The sequence below is a fragment of the Venturia canescens genome, chromosome 3 (genome assembly GCF_019457755.1).
Source record: "Venturia canescens isolate UGA chromosome 3, ASM1945775v1, whole genome shotgun sequence".
Taxonomy (NCBI): Eukaryota; Metazoa; Arthropoda; class Insecta; order Hymenoptera; family Ichneumonidae; genus Venturia; species Venturia canescens.
In genome coordinates, this window is record NC_057423.1 from 2,155,915 (window position 1) to 2,174,495 (window position 18,581).

The 18,581-nt window shown below is 39.7% G+C and overlaps 2 protein-coding genes across 2 annotated transcripts; both read right to left on the minus strand.

Annotated features, from left to right (window-relative positions):
* Positions 1-4,252: 4,252 nt before the first annotated feature.
* LOC122407948 (endothelin-converting enzyme homolog) lies at positions 4,253-8,369 on the minus strand. The gene is made up of 9 exons (XM_043414437.1): positions 8,294-8,369; positions 7,822-7,929; positions 7,462-7,707; positions 6,992-7,176; positions 6,717-6,893; positions 6,142-6,627; positions 5,242-5,503; positions 4,877-5,133; positions 4,253-4,591 (listed from the first exon to the last, which is right to left on the minus strand). The coding sequence occupies exons 1-9, from the start codon at positions 8,367-8,369 to the stop codon at positions 4,253-4,255; spliced, it is 2,136 nt and encodes a 711-aa protein (XP_043270372.1).
* Positions 8,370-12,835: 4,466 nt separating this feature from the next.
* On the minus strand, positions 12,836-18,427 carry LOC122407851 (erythroid differentiation-related factor 1). The gene is made up of 8 exons (XM_043414300.1): positions 18,223-18,427; positions 16,597-17,635; positions 15,919-16,338; positions 14,975-15,766; positions 14,702-14,881; positions 14,224-14,609; positions 13,753-14,071; positions 12,836-13,563 (listed from the first exon to the last, which is right to left on the minus strand). Exons 1-8 carry the CDS (start codon positions 18,253-18,255, stop codon positions 13,079-13,081), a joined length of 3,654 nt encoding a protein of 1,217 aa, XP_043270235.1. The 5' UTR covers positions 18,256-18,427; the 3' UTR covers positions 12,836-13,078.
* Between the last annotated feature and the right edge of the window lie 154 nt (positions 18,428-18,581).

Consider the following 18,581-nt stretch of genomic DNA (forward strand, 5'->3'; position numbering starts at 1 on the left):
ATTTTCAAACGCGCATTCGCAACAAATTGACGAATATCTGACCGCCTGAGAGTGCAGCTTCCTTAAATGGACGACGTTTTCCAAGTAGACCCTCGAAACTACTCGAAAAAATAATTGCACACGACAGCCGGCAGAAATTCCGCGACAATCAGCCGGCCAGTATCGTTTCGAAACGTCGACTCATCTCGTGTAACGAAACGACGATAACATCGGAGGACATGCAGCGCAACAGCGAGAGCGTTGATAAAATGTGTGAAACAGAGCCGTGACCTTGCCCTCTCCTGTGTATACACTCGAACGAGAGCCTCTGAAAGGAACGTGACACTTTAACCAAAATGGAAAAGCTTTATTAAAGCCGTCGTGACAATGCGCAACACACAACGGGGAGAAAAGTCACGAGTTTCTTCGTGTATTATGCGAGCCCCCGGGGTGTCTGCCCGTGAAGAGGACACCCGCAGCGATATTTCTCCTCTATTAAACAGCTCGAGCTTTTATCCCCGAAAAGTTTAAACGAGAGCCAGACAAAATGTGGATATTTATCGATGAAAAAAGGGCGGCTGCTGCTCTTCATATCCAGGGCGAGAAGACTGACGATTTGGAAGCTTTTCTGTTCCTGGTCTATTTTACTAACGAAGTAAACTAATATTTTTTATGAAAAAAAGTCGAGGAAGCTCGAACCAGCAAGTCCTCATGATTCCTAAAAGGACTGCTTCCGTCACCGGGTTCGATGATTTCAACTATTTTTTTAACTCTGCGCCAAATCATTCCAGATGAAACTCCGAAAAAAATGAAATATATGCGACTCAAAAATGCTCTCCCAATTCTACTCTGACAGAGGAACAACTGAATGAAGCACTGAAATTTATTATATCGATTCAAGGCCAAGTATTTATTGATTATTCAGAATGTTAATTCCTATGGAACGAATTATAGAAATTCAAACGGGAAAATGAACTATTTCCACAGGAGCAAAATACTACTTGGAATTAATCCAGAGATCCAACAAGTTTATGAATAAAAAAAAGTCCTAAGCATTCCATTTTATTGGAGTACCAAAGTTTATGAAATCAACATGATAAAAACCCCCAAAATGTTGCTTTCCAACATTAAAAATAATGCTGAATCGTTTTTTCATTCGCCAGATTAGGCTCAGAAAGAACAAATTGAACATTCCGGGTCGAGGGAAAAGCGCATCGACCTAAAAATCTAATAACGAAACGGTACAAAATATTTTCGATATCCAAGTATGCGAGGAAATTAGTTCATTTTGAGATACCCGAACCGGGAGTTTGTCAGGGTGCGCAAAAAATAACGCTCTTGAATTTTCAAAGCGTGGTTGAAGCGCGTGATACATCGCTTCGAGCTGACTTTCACACGTTTTCCAAGCTCCCTTTTATCCTCGAATATTGGCGCTATATTTCATAACGAACATTTTTTTCCTTTTTACGAAGCTCGTGGCGTGCTGCAGCGCTACCGCTCAAAAGACTCATTATCCTCGCTGTACACGCAGCTGGAGAACTGCCGGAAGTTGCGGGAGGCACGTTCGCTCGAGACGAAAGGAAATAAGGTTGACACCCAATCCGGATCCTGGAACACGCCGAATAATGTTCAACGCTACGTTCGATGAGCTCTGTATCACTCTCCATTTCCATCATCCCATTACTCACGAAAGAAATAAAAATGCGACGAAAATTCCGCCATTTTTTTCCACCGATAAAAGTCCCTTGGCGCACACGCAAAGTGCAAAGTTTTGCAGACATACGAGTAACAACAGAGAGATTAATTATAATAACAAATCTATTTGAAGTAAATAGTGACCGCATTAAATCAGAGGTTTTGGAGCGGATTAAAGTTTTACTCATGTAGAACGAGTTACCTTCGTTAAAGTCCATTAGAACTGCGAGCTGCTTCGCGAGAAATGTTTTGTCCGGAAATCCTTCCTTCGTGTAGTCTAAAATATATTCTCCCAACGGGCGTTTTCATTTCCGAATAGCAGACCCGCCGCTGGTAGCTGCAAGAAATTGAAACAAACATCTTGTTTCCGGAAATGAATGGTACAGAAGCGTCTCGCTGGGTGGCGTTTCGTACACAATTTTCACATTTAGAGCATGGGTCAGTTGGTGCTCGCTTCCGCGAGGCCGATAGAGACGCAGTTGCGGGTTTCGAAATCAGAATCCTCCGAGGGAGTTTGACTGATCGGAAAGAGCTGACGGGAGCATTTTTCGTTTGTAATCGGTCAAACTACGCGTCGTAGAATTTCGACTCTGAAAATTCTGAATTTGGCTCACCGATTCGTGGACTTGAGCGTGGATTTCGAAACGAAAAGTTTGAAATTCTTGTGCTCAACAGAAGGCCGAGGGGGTTGCGTAATCTTTGTTACATATCAATAAAAATAGACACGAACTTGGCAAAAGAAGCTGAAGAGTTTCCCCCTCGAAGGACCGAGCCCCGAGTCCGTATTGGAAATCCGTAGCACAGATTCACTCAACGAAAACTCATTCTTCGTTCGACACTCGGATCGCTCGTTTCCGAGTTGAGAATGGATATAAATAAAATCGCGAATGCTCTAGTAACAAAGACAGAATTGAAGGAAGCCTTTGATCCGAGATATTTAGTAAACAAATAAAATCGACAAACGATAGCGAATATCGAAGGAGACGCCACAGGAAGAACTTAACAAGAGTGTGTAAATAAGATTCCAGATTCCACTGAAAAAGGAAAATATTTCCTCGGGGATTGAAGAGCGAGGAAATCCTCGTTAAAGAAGAAAATATTGGCTCGCCTCGAAGCGACCAGAGCAGTCGCGATACCCCGATCATTTTCACCCTTCTCCCTCTCTTCATCAAAGTATACAACGACTTTACGCTACGCCATCCAGAAGCGAGAACTCTCTTGCCTGCATGGCTTTTTCATCGACTCACTCCTCCACACCACTCGCTTCCTTTCCTTTAAATTACTAGTACCTGCTATTCAGTTGAGTAAATTGAGACTTTCCACCCCCAACTTGCTCTCATCCCTCGACCGTCCAGTCAGCGTTGATTGCAGCTTCCACTGAATTCCAGTTTGCAGGATAAACTCGAGCTAAATATACCAAAATACATTCGATGTGTACATACAACGATGCAGCATATAATATCCATGGCACATGCTGCTGCAAATTTACCTTGACGCTTTCCTCATTAAGGAGCGTGACAACATTCGCTCGCTGCGCATCGACCCCTCAGACCTAAAGTTCCAGCGAACATGTTATTTTTCTCACATCAATTAAGAATCATCGAATCACGAATTTTGTCTTACTCCGCCGTAGTTTGGTCCGTTTCGAGGAGATTTTAACTTTGCGCTACTGTCAACAGAGACTCGGTGAACGAGCAGGTCGAAAACTCCGCGACGGTTCGACCGATACGAGCATGCTCGTGTCCGCTTGATTCATTTGGTTTATTATCTGCTCGAGTAATTTTCCTACATTTACAGCGTCGCTGAGGATGTGACTAAGGGGTTTTTCCTGGTAATATAATCGACGATATGCCTTGAAAACGAGCAACGACGCCCAATTTCATTCAACTCTAATAAATAGCTGTCACGTCAGCGTCGAAGTGCGCGTGGAGATGGTTGAATATACAAAATAGTTTGAAGCACAATTAACTCGGCGACGGAGCGCAGTTTTCGATATTATTATCGAGCAAGCGCACGAATCTTCGGGAAAATCGAATGGGAATTCTCGTTTACAGCGGGACCGTACAACGAAGTGTTTTATTTATTTTTATGTCCAGGAAAATATGTAGAAAGTGAGTTGAAATACTGTGTGATACGAGTGAAGCTTTACAGTGCATTTCTTCACTTTAGGTCTTCGAATAATTGCCAGAAAAACGATTTCTGTCTCGACCCATTGCATCGTTCTGAATACGCAAAACGTAAAAACGACTGTAAGGCTCGCACTCAAAGCGGCACGGTCCGTGCTCTTTTTATGGGATTTGGAAAAGAAAAAATGACTTTTGTTCAAAATGAAGATTTGCTGAAATTACTTGGCCTGTTTTTCATTTCCTTTTCGTAAGCGCACTTCGCTGAGTACTTCGGTCAAAGCTTTCATTCGTTTAAATTTTTTGGAGTCGACGTAGCCCTTTGATGTAAATTTTCTACTCGCAATCGCACAACGCAAAATTCGTGTCACGAAACACTGACAATTGGATGATGAAAAATCTTTTGACAGCGCATGGTCCGGTAGAATCTGAATGGAGAAAAATATTGCGAAAGTTCACCAAATGGTACATTTATCCTTGGGATTCATTTTTGAACCAACAGCGCAATTGAAGTCGTCCGCAAATTCTTGGAGATTTGACAAAGGTACGTTAATTCGAAGTTTCGGAAGCGAGTGTTCCTCTTCATAAAGAAAACGAAGTGCGGCTACTGGTCGGGTTTTGACGCACGCTGTGTTCGCAGTACTGATCCAAAACATTTGTCTCGGTGAATAATCGAGTCCAGGCAATTGTTTTTCAGGAAGTGAATCCTTCGCCAGTTCTACGTACGCGGAGTATGCCATCCTGGTACCCACGAGATCCGCCAAATCCTCATCCCGAGTCCTCGAAGGTGTGACCTGAGTGGAAAAATCGTGGTCAATCGGTCGCGATCAAGGGACGTGGAATCGAGAAGGTCGAGGCTGAAGGTCGAGGATTGAAAAAAATTCGATTTCAAGGGAAAATCGCTAATCTTAGGTTTTTTTGGTTTTTACAGAAAAATTTTACCACGCAGTAGCCAGTGGAGAGCATGGGACTTAAGGAGTGTCCCAATAAAAGGGGTTTCCTCAATAGCCAGTCGATTTTGTGAAAATCGTAACCGAGACAAGATCGAGGGAAAAATTCGAGCATGGAGGTGCACTTACGTCGAGTCCCAATTCGTCAGAGGCATACTTTCTGTGTTGATTTTCGAGGCATCGGGTCCGCGCAGCGTAGTTTTTGAGACTGTCAACGTCCCACCATGGCTCCAGTCGCATATTACCGGTTTGGTCATACCATTTTCTCACGTGATCGAACCCGTGCATTATTTCGTGAGCGACGGTGGCACCGAAGCCTCCGTAATTCAAACTCGCAGGGTGACCGGTATCGTGCATAACATCGCTGAATAGGAGAGCACCCATTCCTGTAAAAGTTGAATAATTATTTTGAGTATTTTATTCTGAGGGGAATCCCGAGATATTTTGATCTCAGCTACACCAAAATATTGTTGAATTTATATTCGAAAACCCACCGACGTATCGCTGTTTAGGAACATAGAACGCTGGATAATCCATAAAATCAAGCTCTTCGATGTATCTCTTGTTAAAATTATTCAAAATTGCAGTTATATTCGCTCTGTTGGCTGCTAAGAAGCCTTCCGATAATTTCAGATCCGCTGAAGACGAATTTAAAGTTCTATTGAGCATGAATTTTTCGAAAAATCCAAATCGGTTCCCTGTCGACTCGACTTTTTCGATAGCTTGTTGTTTCGTGAAGTCACTCAACCACGTAGCCTGTGAAACACGGAGAAAAAATGATGAAAAGTGACGATCAAATATTCGCGAATGTTTTTTTCACGGTGGATGAATTATCGTTCCATTTTCTACAAATCCATAAATTCGGTGAGTATTCTTGTTACTTAAAACACTCGAAAAAATTAGTCAGAAAGTACCGAACAGTTTTACAATTATTCCAGAAAAAATTGCAGGCTCTGAGGCGAGAGGAAATTTTAGCACACACTTGCGAGCGTAGCAAAATAAAAGCGGACATGGGGAAGGCCGAGCTAGAAGGATGGCTGGAGAAAACAGTAGGAAAAGAAGTGGAAGAGAAAATAAATAGAGCGCTAAAGGGAAGAATGAGTAAAGAGAGTATACGAATGGATGATGAGGAAAAATGTAAGTGAAACGAATAATTGAAGAAAAGAACTTGGAAATAAATTACTACTGAAAAGAAAAAATACGGGCTCTCAAGCCTAATAAACCGTTTTACATCGTTTTCGAAGATTTTTTACATTTTCAAACTGTAATTGCAATCCCATTTTTCAAAGTTCGATTCCAACGATCACCCTTCAGTTTTCAGACGTCACGGTTTAGACCCATGCAAGGTATTGTCAAAATGCGAAAAACCGGAAATTTTTCAACACAGCAATTACCTTTTTCATGGATTCGATGAATGCGGCTTTCGTGTTAGCGAATATCGCTTCCATACTTTTTACAGCATCTTCGCTGAGGAATTGTCCATAGTATAAAACATTCAGTACGAATGGGAAGGCCGAACGTACTTCTTTGACGCATTCTCTCGTCACACCATCTGTCAAGAAAGCTCCGGTGCGATCGTGTCCGATTAGCGACTGATGCTTGTGACGAATAACTTGGCCCAATCCCGATGTTTTTTCTACAGTTTTTCGCCATAAAGCCCAATTAGCCAAAACCAGCGTCGATTTTTGAGCGATCAATTCATCCAGTTTCTTCAAGGTTTTTAGAGCTATTTGAGTTTGAAATTTGGAAGTGTCCGTCATATTTTTACTGGCTCGCTCGAAGCGCAAGTGCGGAAAAAATCTTTTCAATTGTTTCAGAGTCATTTCGGTGTAATCGTGATAAAATTTGTCCTCCTCGTCCTCGTTCTCCGGTGACACGATCTGTGTGAATTCGTTCACAGTTAACTTAAAACTTGGCGAATCGATGGGGTTTCGTTACTTTCGTCAATGGTGCTACTCTTTTTACGTACTTTAGCAAGCTCCACTTCGAAATTCAAAACGTCCAGCAGATCGGAGTCTACTTGCCGTTGATCAGCACCCAGATTTATACCAACGTTTTTCATGAACATTAAGTATTCTCGAACAACTTGATTTGCCAAGCCTTCCTTTAGATAAGCCCACGCAATAACCGGTTGCTTTAATGAAATCTAAAAAATAATAAAAATACATAATAAAATAAATAATTAAAGTGAAATACAATAAAACGAAATAAAATCAAATTTTTCACTTTCGAATTCGTGCTCACATGCAAAACATTTTGTGACCGGTTGTACTCGCTTTGGTAATACAAAGTGGAGAACAGTTGTGGATTGAAGTCATAAATAGAAAGATATAATTCGTTCTCCCTTTCTTGTCTAATTTTTTTCCACAAACCAACAATGTAATCGCGCTGCGACTCATCGACGGATGGTTCTTCGGTATTGTACCATTCTGTTAATAAAATTTTTTTTTTTTTTTAATTTAAAAGAAATCATTAATCGCATGAATGCGTTAAAATAAAAAAAAAAATAAAATAAATAAATAAAGAAAAAAATGTTATTAAATGAATAAAATTTGTTCCAAATTATCGGCGTTTCTTCGCACATTGAAAATGGAATCACTACGAATTTCCCGATTTGAGTATCCTCCACTGCGAGGATGCTCCGCTATTCGAGACTTCGTAAAATGTTAATCACCACGAGTTCTAATGAAAAATAATTATTTAAGAGAACTCACTGTTTTCCAGACAAGATTTGTAAGCACTTGTGATGTTCAAGAAAACCGCGGGTGCTGTCGATTCGTCAATGTCCTCTATGATCCGTTGCAGGCGCGCATACGCCTCTTCGAACCTTAGATAGATCGTAGCAGCATAAAAATAATCATCGTTGATCCTGGCTGACTTTTCATAGTTTCCACAAACGAACTGATAAAAATCGTCGCATGGCTCAACCTTTCGATCCATATCGTTCAAAAACCTCGATGCTGAAATATCATCGTCCAAAAAATTGAAAAAACTTCGCCCCTGCCACCGCGAATTCATTTTTAAGGAGAAAGTATAAAATAACTTTTTTGAAAAGTAAAATTTTCGTTACTCACCCGCAAGAACGCATTCTGGGGTCGAACAAACGTCATTTTTATCCGGATACTTTGACGAGGTTTCTTCCGACTTCGACTCGTGGATGTCGTCCTCTGGTAACTGCCCATCTAAGATTCAAGTTTGAAACACCACATCGATGTTGTCAAAAAGCGATAAATTATTGTCAACTTCCAGTTAAATGTCGCCAATTATAAGCGCCAGAATTTCATAATTCACAATAAAAATGAAAGTTGACTGCACGATGGAAACGTTTCTCAATGATTTTTTGTACAACAATCCCTTCGTCCTAATAAGAAAATTTAGTTTCCTCCATCCACACTAAACAAGAAAGTGTCGTTCTTACTTTCATCGAACTGTCAAACGCTGCTTTTTTGACGAAACGAAATTTAGTGTTGGAAATTGTTCTCGTGAAAACCGTTCGAGTGGAAGTGGGAAAACGAGTTTCAATTATAAAATTATTGTTTAGCTCACCAAAAGGTCCACAAACGGTTATCGCAATGCGCCCTAAAAGCATGCAAATCGCGATTATTGGTCGCCCAGAAGACATTGAGTTGAACGAGGAGATATGCAAGGCGCCGAAAATTTTGAAAATTCCCACCTCAACTTATGGAGTAGCTTTCATCCAAGAGCAGCAACTCTGCGATCGCTCAAACTTTTTTCAGAGTGTTCAAACGGTGGCAACTCTTAAATCAGCCAGAATTGGAATCAGACAAAAATTTATATGACAGCTCAGCACGACCTCGATTTAATAAACTCCGGGTCTTTTTTGGGCTAACGTAAATACGCATACGCATTTCAATACTACTCCATTTTCACTCAGTCACACTTCCACGTCAAGCTTTTATATTATATCGATGCTGTTCATTTCGAAACATATTTTCATGAAAGAATTATGAACCATCGACATCGGACTATTCCGCCCAGTTGTTTTTTTTCCTTATATTTCATCGTACTTATCTTATCAGAAATATTTATCAAAAAATATTAATCGAGTGTAAAGCTTAGAATCTAGATAGGTAGTAAACAAAAGTGTCAAAAAATGTATCTGCTTAGTAAATTGTTCAGGAAAATTCAGTAACTGTTTTTCCACCGTTTCACATCGGTTTTCCATCGTTTTTCAGTTTTTATTTTAATTATGGACAAGAATTAAATCAAAACGAATTTCTTCGAATTTGGATATTTCCGTTGTCGACTTCAATAGTTTTGTGAGTGGCTAACGCCTGGCGAAGCCCAAATTCTGGTTTTTCATCATTAAAAAAAAATATGAAGTAGGAGAAATCGTTCGGAGCTAAAAATCCATTCGGCTCACCGGAAAAGTAGAGCATTCGTTGATTAAACTTTTTCTGATATTTACGCATGCAACAATAATCAGTGGGGAAAAGCGTTATCGATGCAGTTTATTTAAGCAAATGTGGACTAAGTCAGAGTGCGGAATTTGGTATAAATAGGCAGCATACGTTCGGGGGTAACCAAATAAAATACGAGCGAAGAAGTTACAGTTTCGGATTGAAAGCAATGAAAGTTTCTTCACGCCCTGGCGAAAAATAATTTTTTCTAATCTTCCTTTGGTCCATCGACATCATCGCGGATGAAGATAAAAACGGCGCATACGAGTCCTACATTTGTCATCAAAGTTTTCACGATTTTCCTCTTTTTTGTGGTTTTCGCAACAATCACAACCTCGGTGAGCTCCAACAGCGATCGGGCCCTACCCATCACCGTGGGCCCAATCAAGCCAGCAAAGCATCAGTCGCGATTGTGGAAACGCTTTATTCCCGATAAACCACATAACGTTTTCCTTGTACAAAACCGAATCAAGTAAGAGATCGTCTGTGGGGATGTCGTCCACTGGCAAAGTGAACATCCTGACCGGATACAAAGCACGACACTCTTCCAGAACTCGTAATCAATCAACGGCAGCTTCATTGTCCGGAGTTTCTTCGACGACTGTTCGAATTCGTACAACATGGGAATTGAACTCTTGCTTTTCAGTTGAATAAAAACACATTTGAATTCCGTCATTGCGTTATTTTTATTCAATTTTTCCGATCACACCGTCTATCGTTATCCTGAAAAAATAGAAACGGAATAATACGCTGGGTGAACGAAGAAATATTTGTTTTGAGTTTCAGTCTCAGGCCATTTCATTCGAAATTCATCGATATTACGCACAAATTTTGTGTGTAAAAACGGGTCGATTTCGACGTAAAAATTCCCGTCCCTAAAAGATTGATTGCATCAAAAATTTATGGATTTTTTCGTACACATTTTTTATATGCTTATTTGTTTTGTTTATTTCACTCAATCGACGATTGAGCTTTATTCTATCATCGATCATTCACCACGGCTACTTCAGTCATTCAAACGAATATTTTTTGTTATTTTATTCACGATTATATGGCAATTGCGCGTGAAGTTCTGAAAAAAACCGAACAAATGGTTGAGTCTTATGTGCATTTTGATCAATACTGAAAAGCGTTAAATTTTATTTTCTCCAATATTTACTCGTGCAACGTTTTACCAAGTGGACGCGATATCGATACAATTATGTATGCGAACGTAGGCAAAGTCACGATGCATAACTCAGTATAAATAGGCAGTGTGCATCGGTCAGTCGCCGGATACAAACGAACCAGTCACGGATTCGGGTTGAGAGGAAAAACATTTGAAAATCGTGACAAAAGTATTTTCTTTTTTCTCTCATTTTCCTTCGATCCATCAACGTCATCGAAGACAATGATGAAAACAGCGAAGACGACTTCTACTTTCGTTATCAAAATGTCACTGATTTTGGTCATTTTTGCGCTTCTGACGACAATCTCAACTGCCTTGAACTCCAGACACGTTCGGAACATCCCCGAACTCATGGATCCAAGAATGACGAGGAACCGTATGTCGGGTGTGTGGAAACGTAACACTTTGATAAAAAACTTTCCATGTTCAAAACCGAACCAAGTAAGAGATTCTCAGGGTAAATGTCGTACACGGATCCTCACCAACTAAGAATTGTGGCGCTGTTCCTGGACTGAAAATCAATAAACGATAACTTTTATTAACGATGAGAATATGGGAAAGGCCGGGCAAAACGGTGGGCCAATCAACTTGCTAAAAAAAGTGTATTTTTAACAGAAAAATCAAAATACTTTTCTTGATGGAATATTGAAAAATGTAATCACGCAATTTTGTAATGAGTTAATAACAGAATTCAATAAAACTGTGCATTTTTAAAACGTGGCAAAATAAAATGCGTTTTTTCATTTTGAAAAATAGTTTTCAACGAAACGTGTACATTCCCGGGGGGCTTATTTTTTTAAAAATCGTGGGATAAAATTCAAATAAAAAAATAAAATGAAGATCGAACCGGGCTGGACATTCGGTGTATCGAACCAAACGTTTTATTTTTTCCTTATTAGCTCCCAGAAAGGAGACACTGCGTTTTTGGTAAAGTCCTGGTCACCCCAAAACTTTTTACTTCCTTTTCGGCTTTCTCTGCCCCCGTCTTTCCGACAGAGACTTTTTTCCAATTTCCAAGCTCATCGAGATACCGGGTGGTTTGTGAAAATTTCCGTTTTCCTCCAACGACGATTCCAAAATGCTGTTTAAACTCTCGAACAAAAAATTATTAATCAGGGTCGTGCTCGTCATCAAAAGTTCGCTCTTCAAGATCATTGAAATAATCTGGGGAAGCAATCGGACGATTCGTTACTTGGAGGAGCCTGAAAGCCTCGTCGGAGCAGCGAATGTGACGAAATCGTATTCTTGTGACCTTGAAACCAGCGACGATCGATTTAGGAGGCGCATAGCCAAGATAATAACCGATAACATCAGTCCAGATCGTAAAAAATTATAATTTGAGATTTTTTTACTCGCGTTATCTCTTTGTGGGACATTCTGAATTTACAAACTTGTAACATTATACTAATGAGTCGAGAACTCGGTTGAGCATATGGTAAAAGTACAAAAATAAAACAAAACTCAATAGCCTTTGTTGGCCTGGAATGGTGTGTCGACGCAGTATTTGCATTTGCAGAAAATAGAAAAATAAAACGTATTGGTATCGTTTTTCATTCGAAGTGATAATTCTTCCGACTTTATATTCGTAAAAGGGAAAAATGATTATGGCTTTTATGACCCAGTTACCTAGATACAAAAAAAAGTCTGTTCCATCTGAAATCTCGAAAACTGAATTATAAGCCGTGAACAAAAGGGAAAAACAAATTTTTCGCAGGTTTACCTCGGTCGGGAGTTCGAAATAGAGTTGGAAAAACTTGTCTCACAGTTGGTTAAATCCGTACATTGTTATTGTGGGGTGACAACGCGACATAGTAATATCGAGATCGTCGGAAGTGTGTGTTTCGCGCGCGGTTCGTCCCATTTCCTCTCGCTCAAATTTCATTTGGCTCAATTCCGCCGAGTTTGTGAAAATGCAATTTGGACGAGGGAGGAGATGGCGAACGAAGAGCGAGAGAAAGATAAAACTCAAAGGGTCAGATCGAGGCCAAAGCACGCTGAAGTTTGACTGCAACTGGCAAAATCGAAAACGTAAACGCACCTAATGAAAAGGAGTGTGAACTCTCGGCGAGTTTAAGAATATAGTTTCGTGTGAGTTTCATCCGGAAGGCGCAGACGTGATCCAATAAACGGCTCACTGCTCGGCCGAATAAACTACCCATGAAACTCTATTTGATTCCCTTATCCACAAACTTGTCTCGAATTTTCCTACTCGAACCTTAAAAAAGCTTGTTGGAAATGCTTCCGAATTTCTCGTATACGGAGATCAGAGAGAAAAAGCTTAAAATCGTACTTTTATGTTTACCGTTTGACAAGTCTTTTCAATGATTGGCGTCAATATGCTGCGTTTTCAAATTAGACAAAACAGTTTCAAACATCGTACAAATTCCAGCTCGAACTACGCCTGACAAATTTGAATCCCCAATTTCATTTCGAAAGGCCAAACATATTAAGTCGAAAGTCATTTTTCTCTCTGGGGGAGGGACAACTAAATACTTCGAATCGAATAACTTCAATTTATTAACGTCTTAAATACTAAAACATAAATAAAAGTGTATCTCGAGAAGCCACTATTTACATAATCAGTTTGATAGGTATAAAAAAAAATAGAGACTTGTACTTAGTTCCAACAGCCGTATGAAAAACGTTGCGTTTTTGAGCATAAGTATCAAGGCGATTGAAAAAACAACGAAGATTTCAGTTGTTTTTTTTTTTTTGTTATTTTTGTCCTCTTTTTTTCTTAATTTAAGACTCCGAGCACTGTTTTATATTTCGTTCTATGACACCCAACACCTCTGACATATGGTCGAGCAGTCTAAGGCCTGAGAGTGTTTCACGCTGCAGCGTAAGGCTGTAACACTGTTTGTAGAGATTCACAAGATTTTCAGACTTCGATGGACGGATCGAGACTGCTTTATCGAGACTGTCAGGATTTTTATCACGACACAACTTTATAAGCGACTTCAACAAATATTGTAACCTCTGCTCCAACAACAGTATCAGTTTTTCCTCTTCCTCTCCTTGCTTACGATCCTCGGCGTTCGAATCTCCAGCCTCCGGAATATTTCCCACCTCGGTTATATTCTCAGTCATTTTATGATCCGCAACTACAATCGTTTTGCTCGCAGTCGTCGCTTTTTCGAGAAGCACCTTCAGGATCGGTTGACACTGGATTATGAGATCCAGACCGCTCTGATAAAATTTTAACTTGTTGTTGAAACTCGTCGCCGCTGAAAAATAGAATTATTATTCAATAAGTGAAATGAAAATGATGTTTAAAGCATGAAATATGCCACTATTCACCAAAGTAATAGTTGTGAAATAAAATGCGAAAAATGAATAAAACTTTTGCTCAAATTCAATGGTGCTACGTTTCGCGCGGTCAAGTGTTGCTTTATAACTGCCACCCTCACACTTACATTCTGCTTGATTTTCAACCAAGGCGACTCTTTCCAATTGAACCGTCAAGTATTCAATGGGTTGCTCCAAAGAAAGTAACAATTTAGCAGCTTTCGAGTAATAAAGTTTGCTCAATTTGAGTGAATTTTTGCGTTTGTGATTATCGATGTCTGCTTTCAATTCACGGTAAACTCGATGATATAAAGATGCCAGTCTATGATGAATGGTCGCAGCACGAAACTGATAAACGGGCTGACGAGGCCCGGATGTTTCGGTGTCGCAGTACTTGATAGCTTTTTGTAACATGTCCACAACTTCGCGTTCCAGTTCTTCTTCGGTCTGGAAGGAAAAAAATGAACGTTCCTTATTTCCTTATTTAGAAATCCTTATTTCTATTCTATGAAGTCGAAAATAAGCTTGTTATGATTCGTGAAAGAACCTTTTTTAAAGATAGAGTGAAATTTGTTATTTTAAAAATTCTCTATTCGTACTTTGTTTCCTCCGGGAGGATAATCTTGGAGAAGAGTAGCAACGGTGTACAGTGTCGTCGACAAATCCCACGTAACGGCATCCCAAATCACTGGGTTTGTTTTTCTCGAGCCCAAAACCTGCAGGGCTTTTTGATAGCTGGCCAATTCTTTATTATGAAAATGACGCTCTTGAGAGGGAATTTGCGAATGCATAAGAGCCCGCAAGCGCATGAGACGGCCGGTGTTGGAATACAGAAGCGCGAGATTCGCCTCGTCGTGAACAGTCTCAAAAGCTTTCAATCCTGAATCAAAATGACTTTGTGACCGCGCAAGAAGATTATTCACATCGGAGATGAGGTCCTTGGGCATCGACTCGTCATCGTTCGCACCCGTGTGTTGATATCGTGCTGAAATTGATGATTAGCAATACATTAATAAAGAGCCCTTGTACATATATTTTATTTTTGAATCAACAACGATCAGCCGACTCCATACTCACCAGCAGCTTGATTCATATACAAAACTCCCAATTCGTTGTTTATGTTTCCCAATCTTCTTATAAGAATTACTTTGTCAGGCTCTAAAGGATCGAGTTCGAGCGCTCTCTCGTAACACTTGAGGGATGCGATAAACGTTGACTCTATAGTTTCAAATTGTTTTGGTAGTAATTCGGCATCATCTGAGAACAAAACAGTTTCGTTTTTATCGACTTAGGTAAGAGTTTTTATGTTTGTGCGCACCAAAATGTTTAAATATTAAGAAATATTCTTACTCGAGTCCAAGTTTTCAATATTAAGAATCTCCTCGACGATCTTTTCCTCATTTTCGTTTTTCTGCCCGTATGCCCGCTTATGATCTTCGACATTGCGCCAATCTTGTACAGTCATGAAGCAACAATCGCCAGCCCGTCCGAGCGAGTAGCTTATACTCTTGTCGTTGTTGACATCGCAAAAAACTTGAAGCATTTTGTGACAGCGCAAAACAGCTAATATATATCTCAACGAGGAGCCGTATGCGTTGTTGGAGTATTCGTATTCGGCGAGTACGGAGTAAATGAGTGTTGCTTTTTCGTACAAAAGTGTTTTCAAGTGAGTTTTCCAGCTGAGATTATCGCTTTTTTTCGGCGCTTGCCAAGTCGGCAGAGTTTCCACTTTAGCTTTGCACAACAAAGCTTTTGGCGAACCGTCTAAAACGACCTGCTCTTTCGACGAGCTCTTTTCAACTTTTTTTTTTCTCGATTTCACCTTTTTCCGTTGATGACCCGGACTATTGTTCGCTGAATTGTTGCTGGATTCACTCTCAGGCTTGTTCAACGGTGCATAGGGCATGGGAATTGCTTGAAACGGCTTAGCCATGTTCTGCTCTTCTTCTTTAATATTTGCAGCTGCTTCCACATTATTCGAGCTCTCTGTTTCATCTCCGGTTTTATCCGCCGATGGGAAATATTTTAAACACTCCAGACCCTGATAAACATGGTCGAGAGCAGCGAGACAACGCTCTGCTACTGTTCCGCTTATCATTGGAGGTTTATATTTGTGTTCTTCGTGATCTGGTTGCTCTTGTACTGTAAATTAAAATAAAAACGCTACGTTATTGTCCAACGATAGACTAAAAGAATACACGAGAATTTGGGACTATTTCGAGTGAGCATCAATCATTTGAAATCTTTAATAACAATCGCTGTAGTGCTGATTTAATAAATTAAATTTTACGTACTCTGAGTGAGCATCAACAATTTAACGTCCGCGCTGCTTCCGTCTTCATTTCTTTCATTCACTTCCGAATTTTCTTGATTACTGCTACATTCACTTGAGGCATCTTCCTCCTCAGTTTGTTCAACAAGAGTCGGTTTAGCAGGATCTGTGTCGGCGGGTACGTACAAATCTGATAACATGTAATGAGCCGATGTCATAATTTGTGGATGATTCTCTTTGGTAAGAAGCTCGACGCAATTTTCCAACAACATCCTTATCGTTCCTCTCTGCTTGTGACAATCCGGCGAGTATTTCATGTTTCGTGCCACTCGATATAACAACATAGCAACGGGTACAGTGAATGGATTTTGTTCTTTGACATCCGTTGCTTCGCTGCAAAGCGATGTTAAATCGTAAAGCTTCACTACGTCGTCATCTTTGCCTATGAACAAAAAAAAACAATTGAAATGAACGTGCACTATGAAAATAATAAGAAAATTATTTAAATAAAAATAAATCGGGAAAAATAAAGTTTTGTGTAATATAAATATAACAAGCTTGAGGAATTGGTAATAAATTAATGGAAATTACGTTGTAACCCAACGGGGCAAGCTTCAATGACTCGACAGAAATGTATTTTGTGATTTAGTTTTCCAAAAAAACAACATGAATGGAAGAGAATATGAATTTTCTACGCTACCTTTGAAAAGCCAGTATGTGTGCCCAGCTTTAGTCGCATTGTTTTTAAGAAAGCTAAGAATATTTTGAGCAACATCCCGGATAACTTTTGGGCTGAATTTCGCGTCGTCCATATTAGGTAAGTCCTCAGTTTTGATCAGTTCGTATTTCTGGACAATCCCATCCAAATGATAGCACATAACGACTTCGGGAACGTTGCACATGAGATTGTCAAGCCAATAATCAATACCAGTGAGAACATTGATGGGTTTACTAACGTCGCGTAGTTTGAGGCTTATGCACGGATGAGTTTTTCCCCCAAAAATGGGCATATCAGTGCCGATCAACATTTGAATATTTTCAAAAGTCCAGACAACGTTTCTTGCAAAATTGTGACTCTGATTTGGATCAGGTAATTTTTCTTCAATAGTAGGCTCAGGAAGTACAGGTTCGAGCGGACTCAGAGGCAAAGGGGGAGTTTTCACTTTATCCTTGTTGTCCGCAAGCACCAAAGAATGATACAAAAATTTAGACACCAAATTTTTCTGTTGCAAAGCGTTTCTGCTATTAGATTTGTAGAACAGTCTTTTCTCTTTGTCACTCGCATTTTGAAAAATATGCTCATACACAAATTTCTTGAGCCATTCCCAATCGCTTTCAGCTTGACGCAGAAGGTACTTTTGGATGTCAAAATCATCAAGCAAAAGTGTGTTTTCTATACGATGTACCATCATCGATATAACTCCGTTATTGTATGGCATTTTCAACAGTCTTTTGATGTTTTCTGCGTCCGAAACTACATCAACTTCACCCACGCAATCAGGAAACATGTGAGCCATACGGAAACTCGAAAATCCTGTGCTTTGCGACCAGACACTCTGCAAACCATAACTCTCGGCTGAACTGCTCAGCCAATTGCTTGGCGGGAGATTCAAATCCGTGTTGCATTGCAACTGGGCAAATGTTGCTGGAGTCGTTACTGCTGAATATTTAACTACTGCCGTTGATTTCACTTGCTTTCTTGGTGAATCTGGTGCAACTACCACTGCCAGTGGTATTATCTAAAAAAAATAATTTACTAGACACAAGTACTGAGAAAGAGAAATATAAAATAAAAAAGGAAAGTTTATTTATATCAACTTTTATGCAATTATTTATCTTTTTTCTCGCATACATTGGTGATTTTGTTTTTGCCTCAAGCTTAGAGGTTTGCGAGTTTAGAACAGCACAGTTATTCCAATATATATTGGTCATAAATATATCAGAACACCAATCCATTCAAGAATTCTTGTATTTCTAACATTATTTTATGACGAATACAAAGAAAAAACTGTAACCATACGTGTTATTGTTTTTCATGTTTGGTAAAACATGGGTAACATGAGTTACCAACAAAAACTGATGAGAAAAAAGAAATTACGGTGGTTTGATTGTCAGATTTTGTTTTTTTGAACCGTTTTTTATATATTACTGTTTCAAATAACAACTAATATTGTTGTAATTGATTGAAAACGGTTTTTTCAAATTTCAAATACACAAGTCGCAACAACATAAAAGACCACGTATTATGTTTATTCTCGAAATAAAACATACTTCCGACTCTAGTAAAATGAAAACAAACCCAAACAAACGGCAACAAAGGACTTACTCTGTCATCGTTGCCTCTCGTATCGTCAGACATTCTCGTCTACGAAAAATTCGTTTTTCTGATGTCGTTGTCTCGTAGTATACTGGGTAATATGATCAAAAATACTTCTGGAACAGACGAGAACATCCACAGGAGAGAACCGTGCATGTACCCGAAAAAACAACAATGTATATCAGTATATGTGTGTAGTGTCGGGGAGTCGGGGAAAATAAAAAATGGTGAAACTCTGTAGGTAACTTATTGACTGCGTTTCAACAAAAATTGCTTTGAGTTTTTTTCTTCAGATGGCACCAGCACAAAATCCCCTCCCCTGAGAAGGCCCCGCGGTTTATTTCATCGTCCTGCCACTACATATTCGC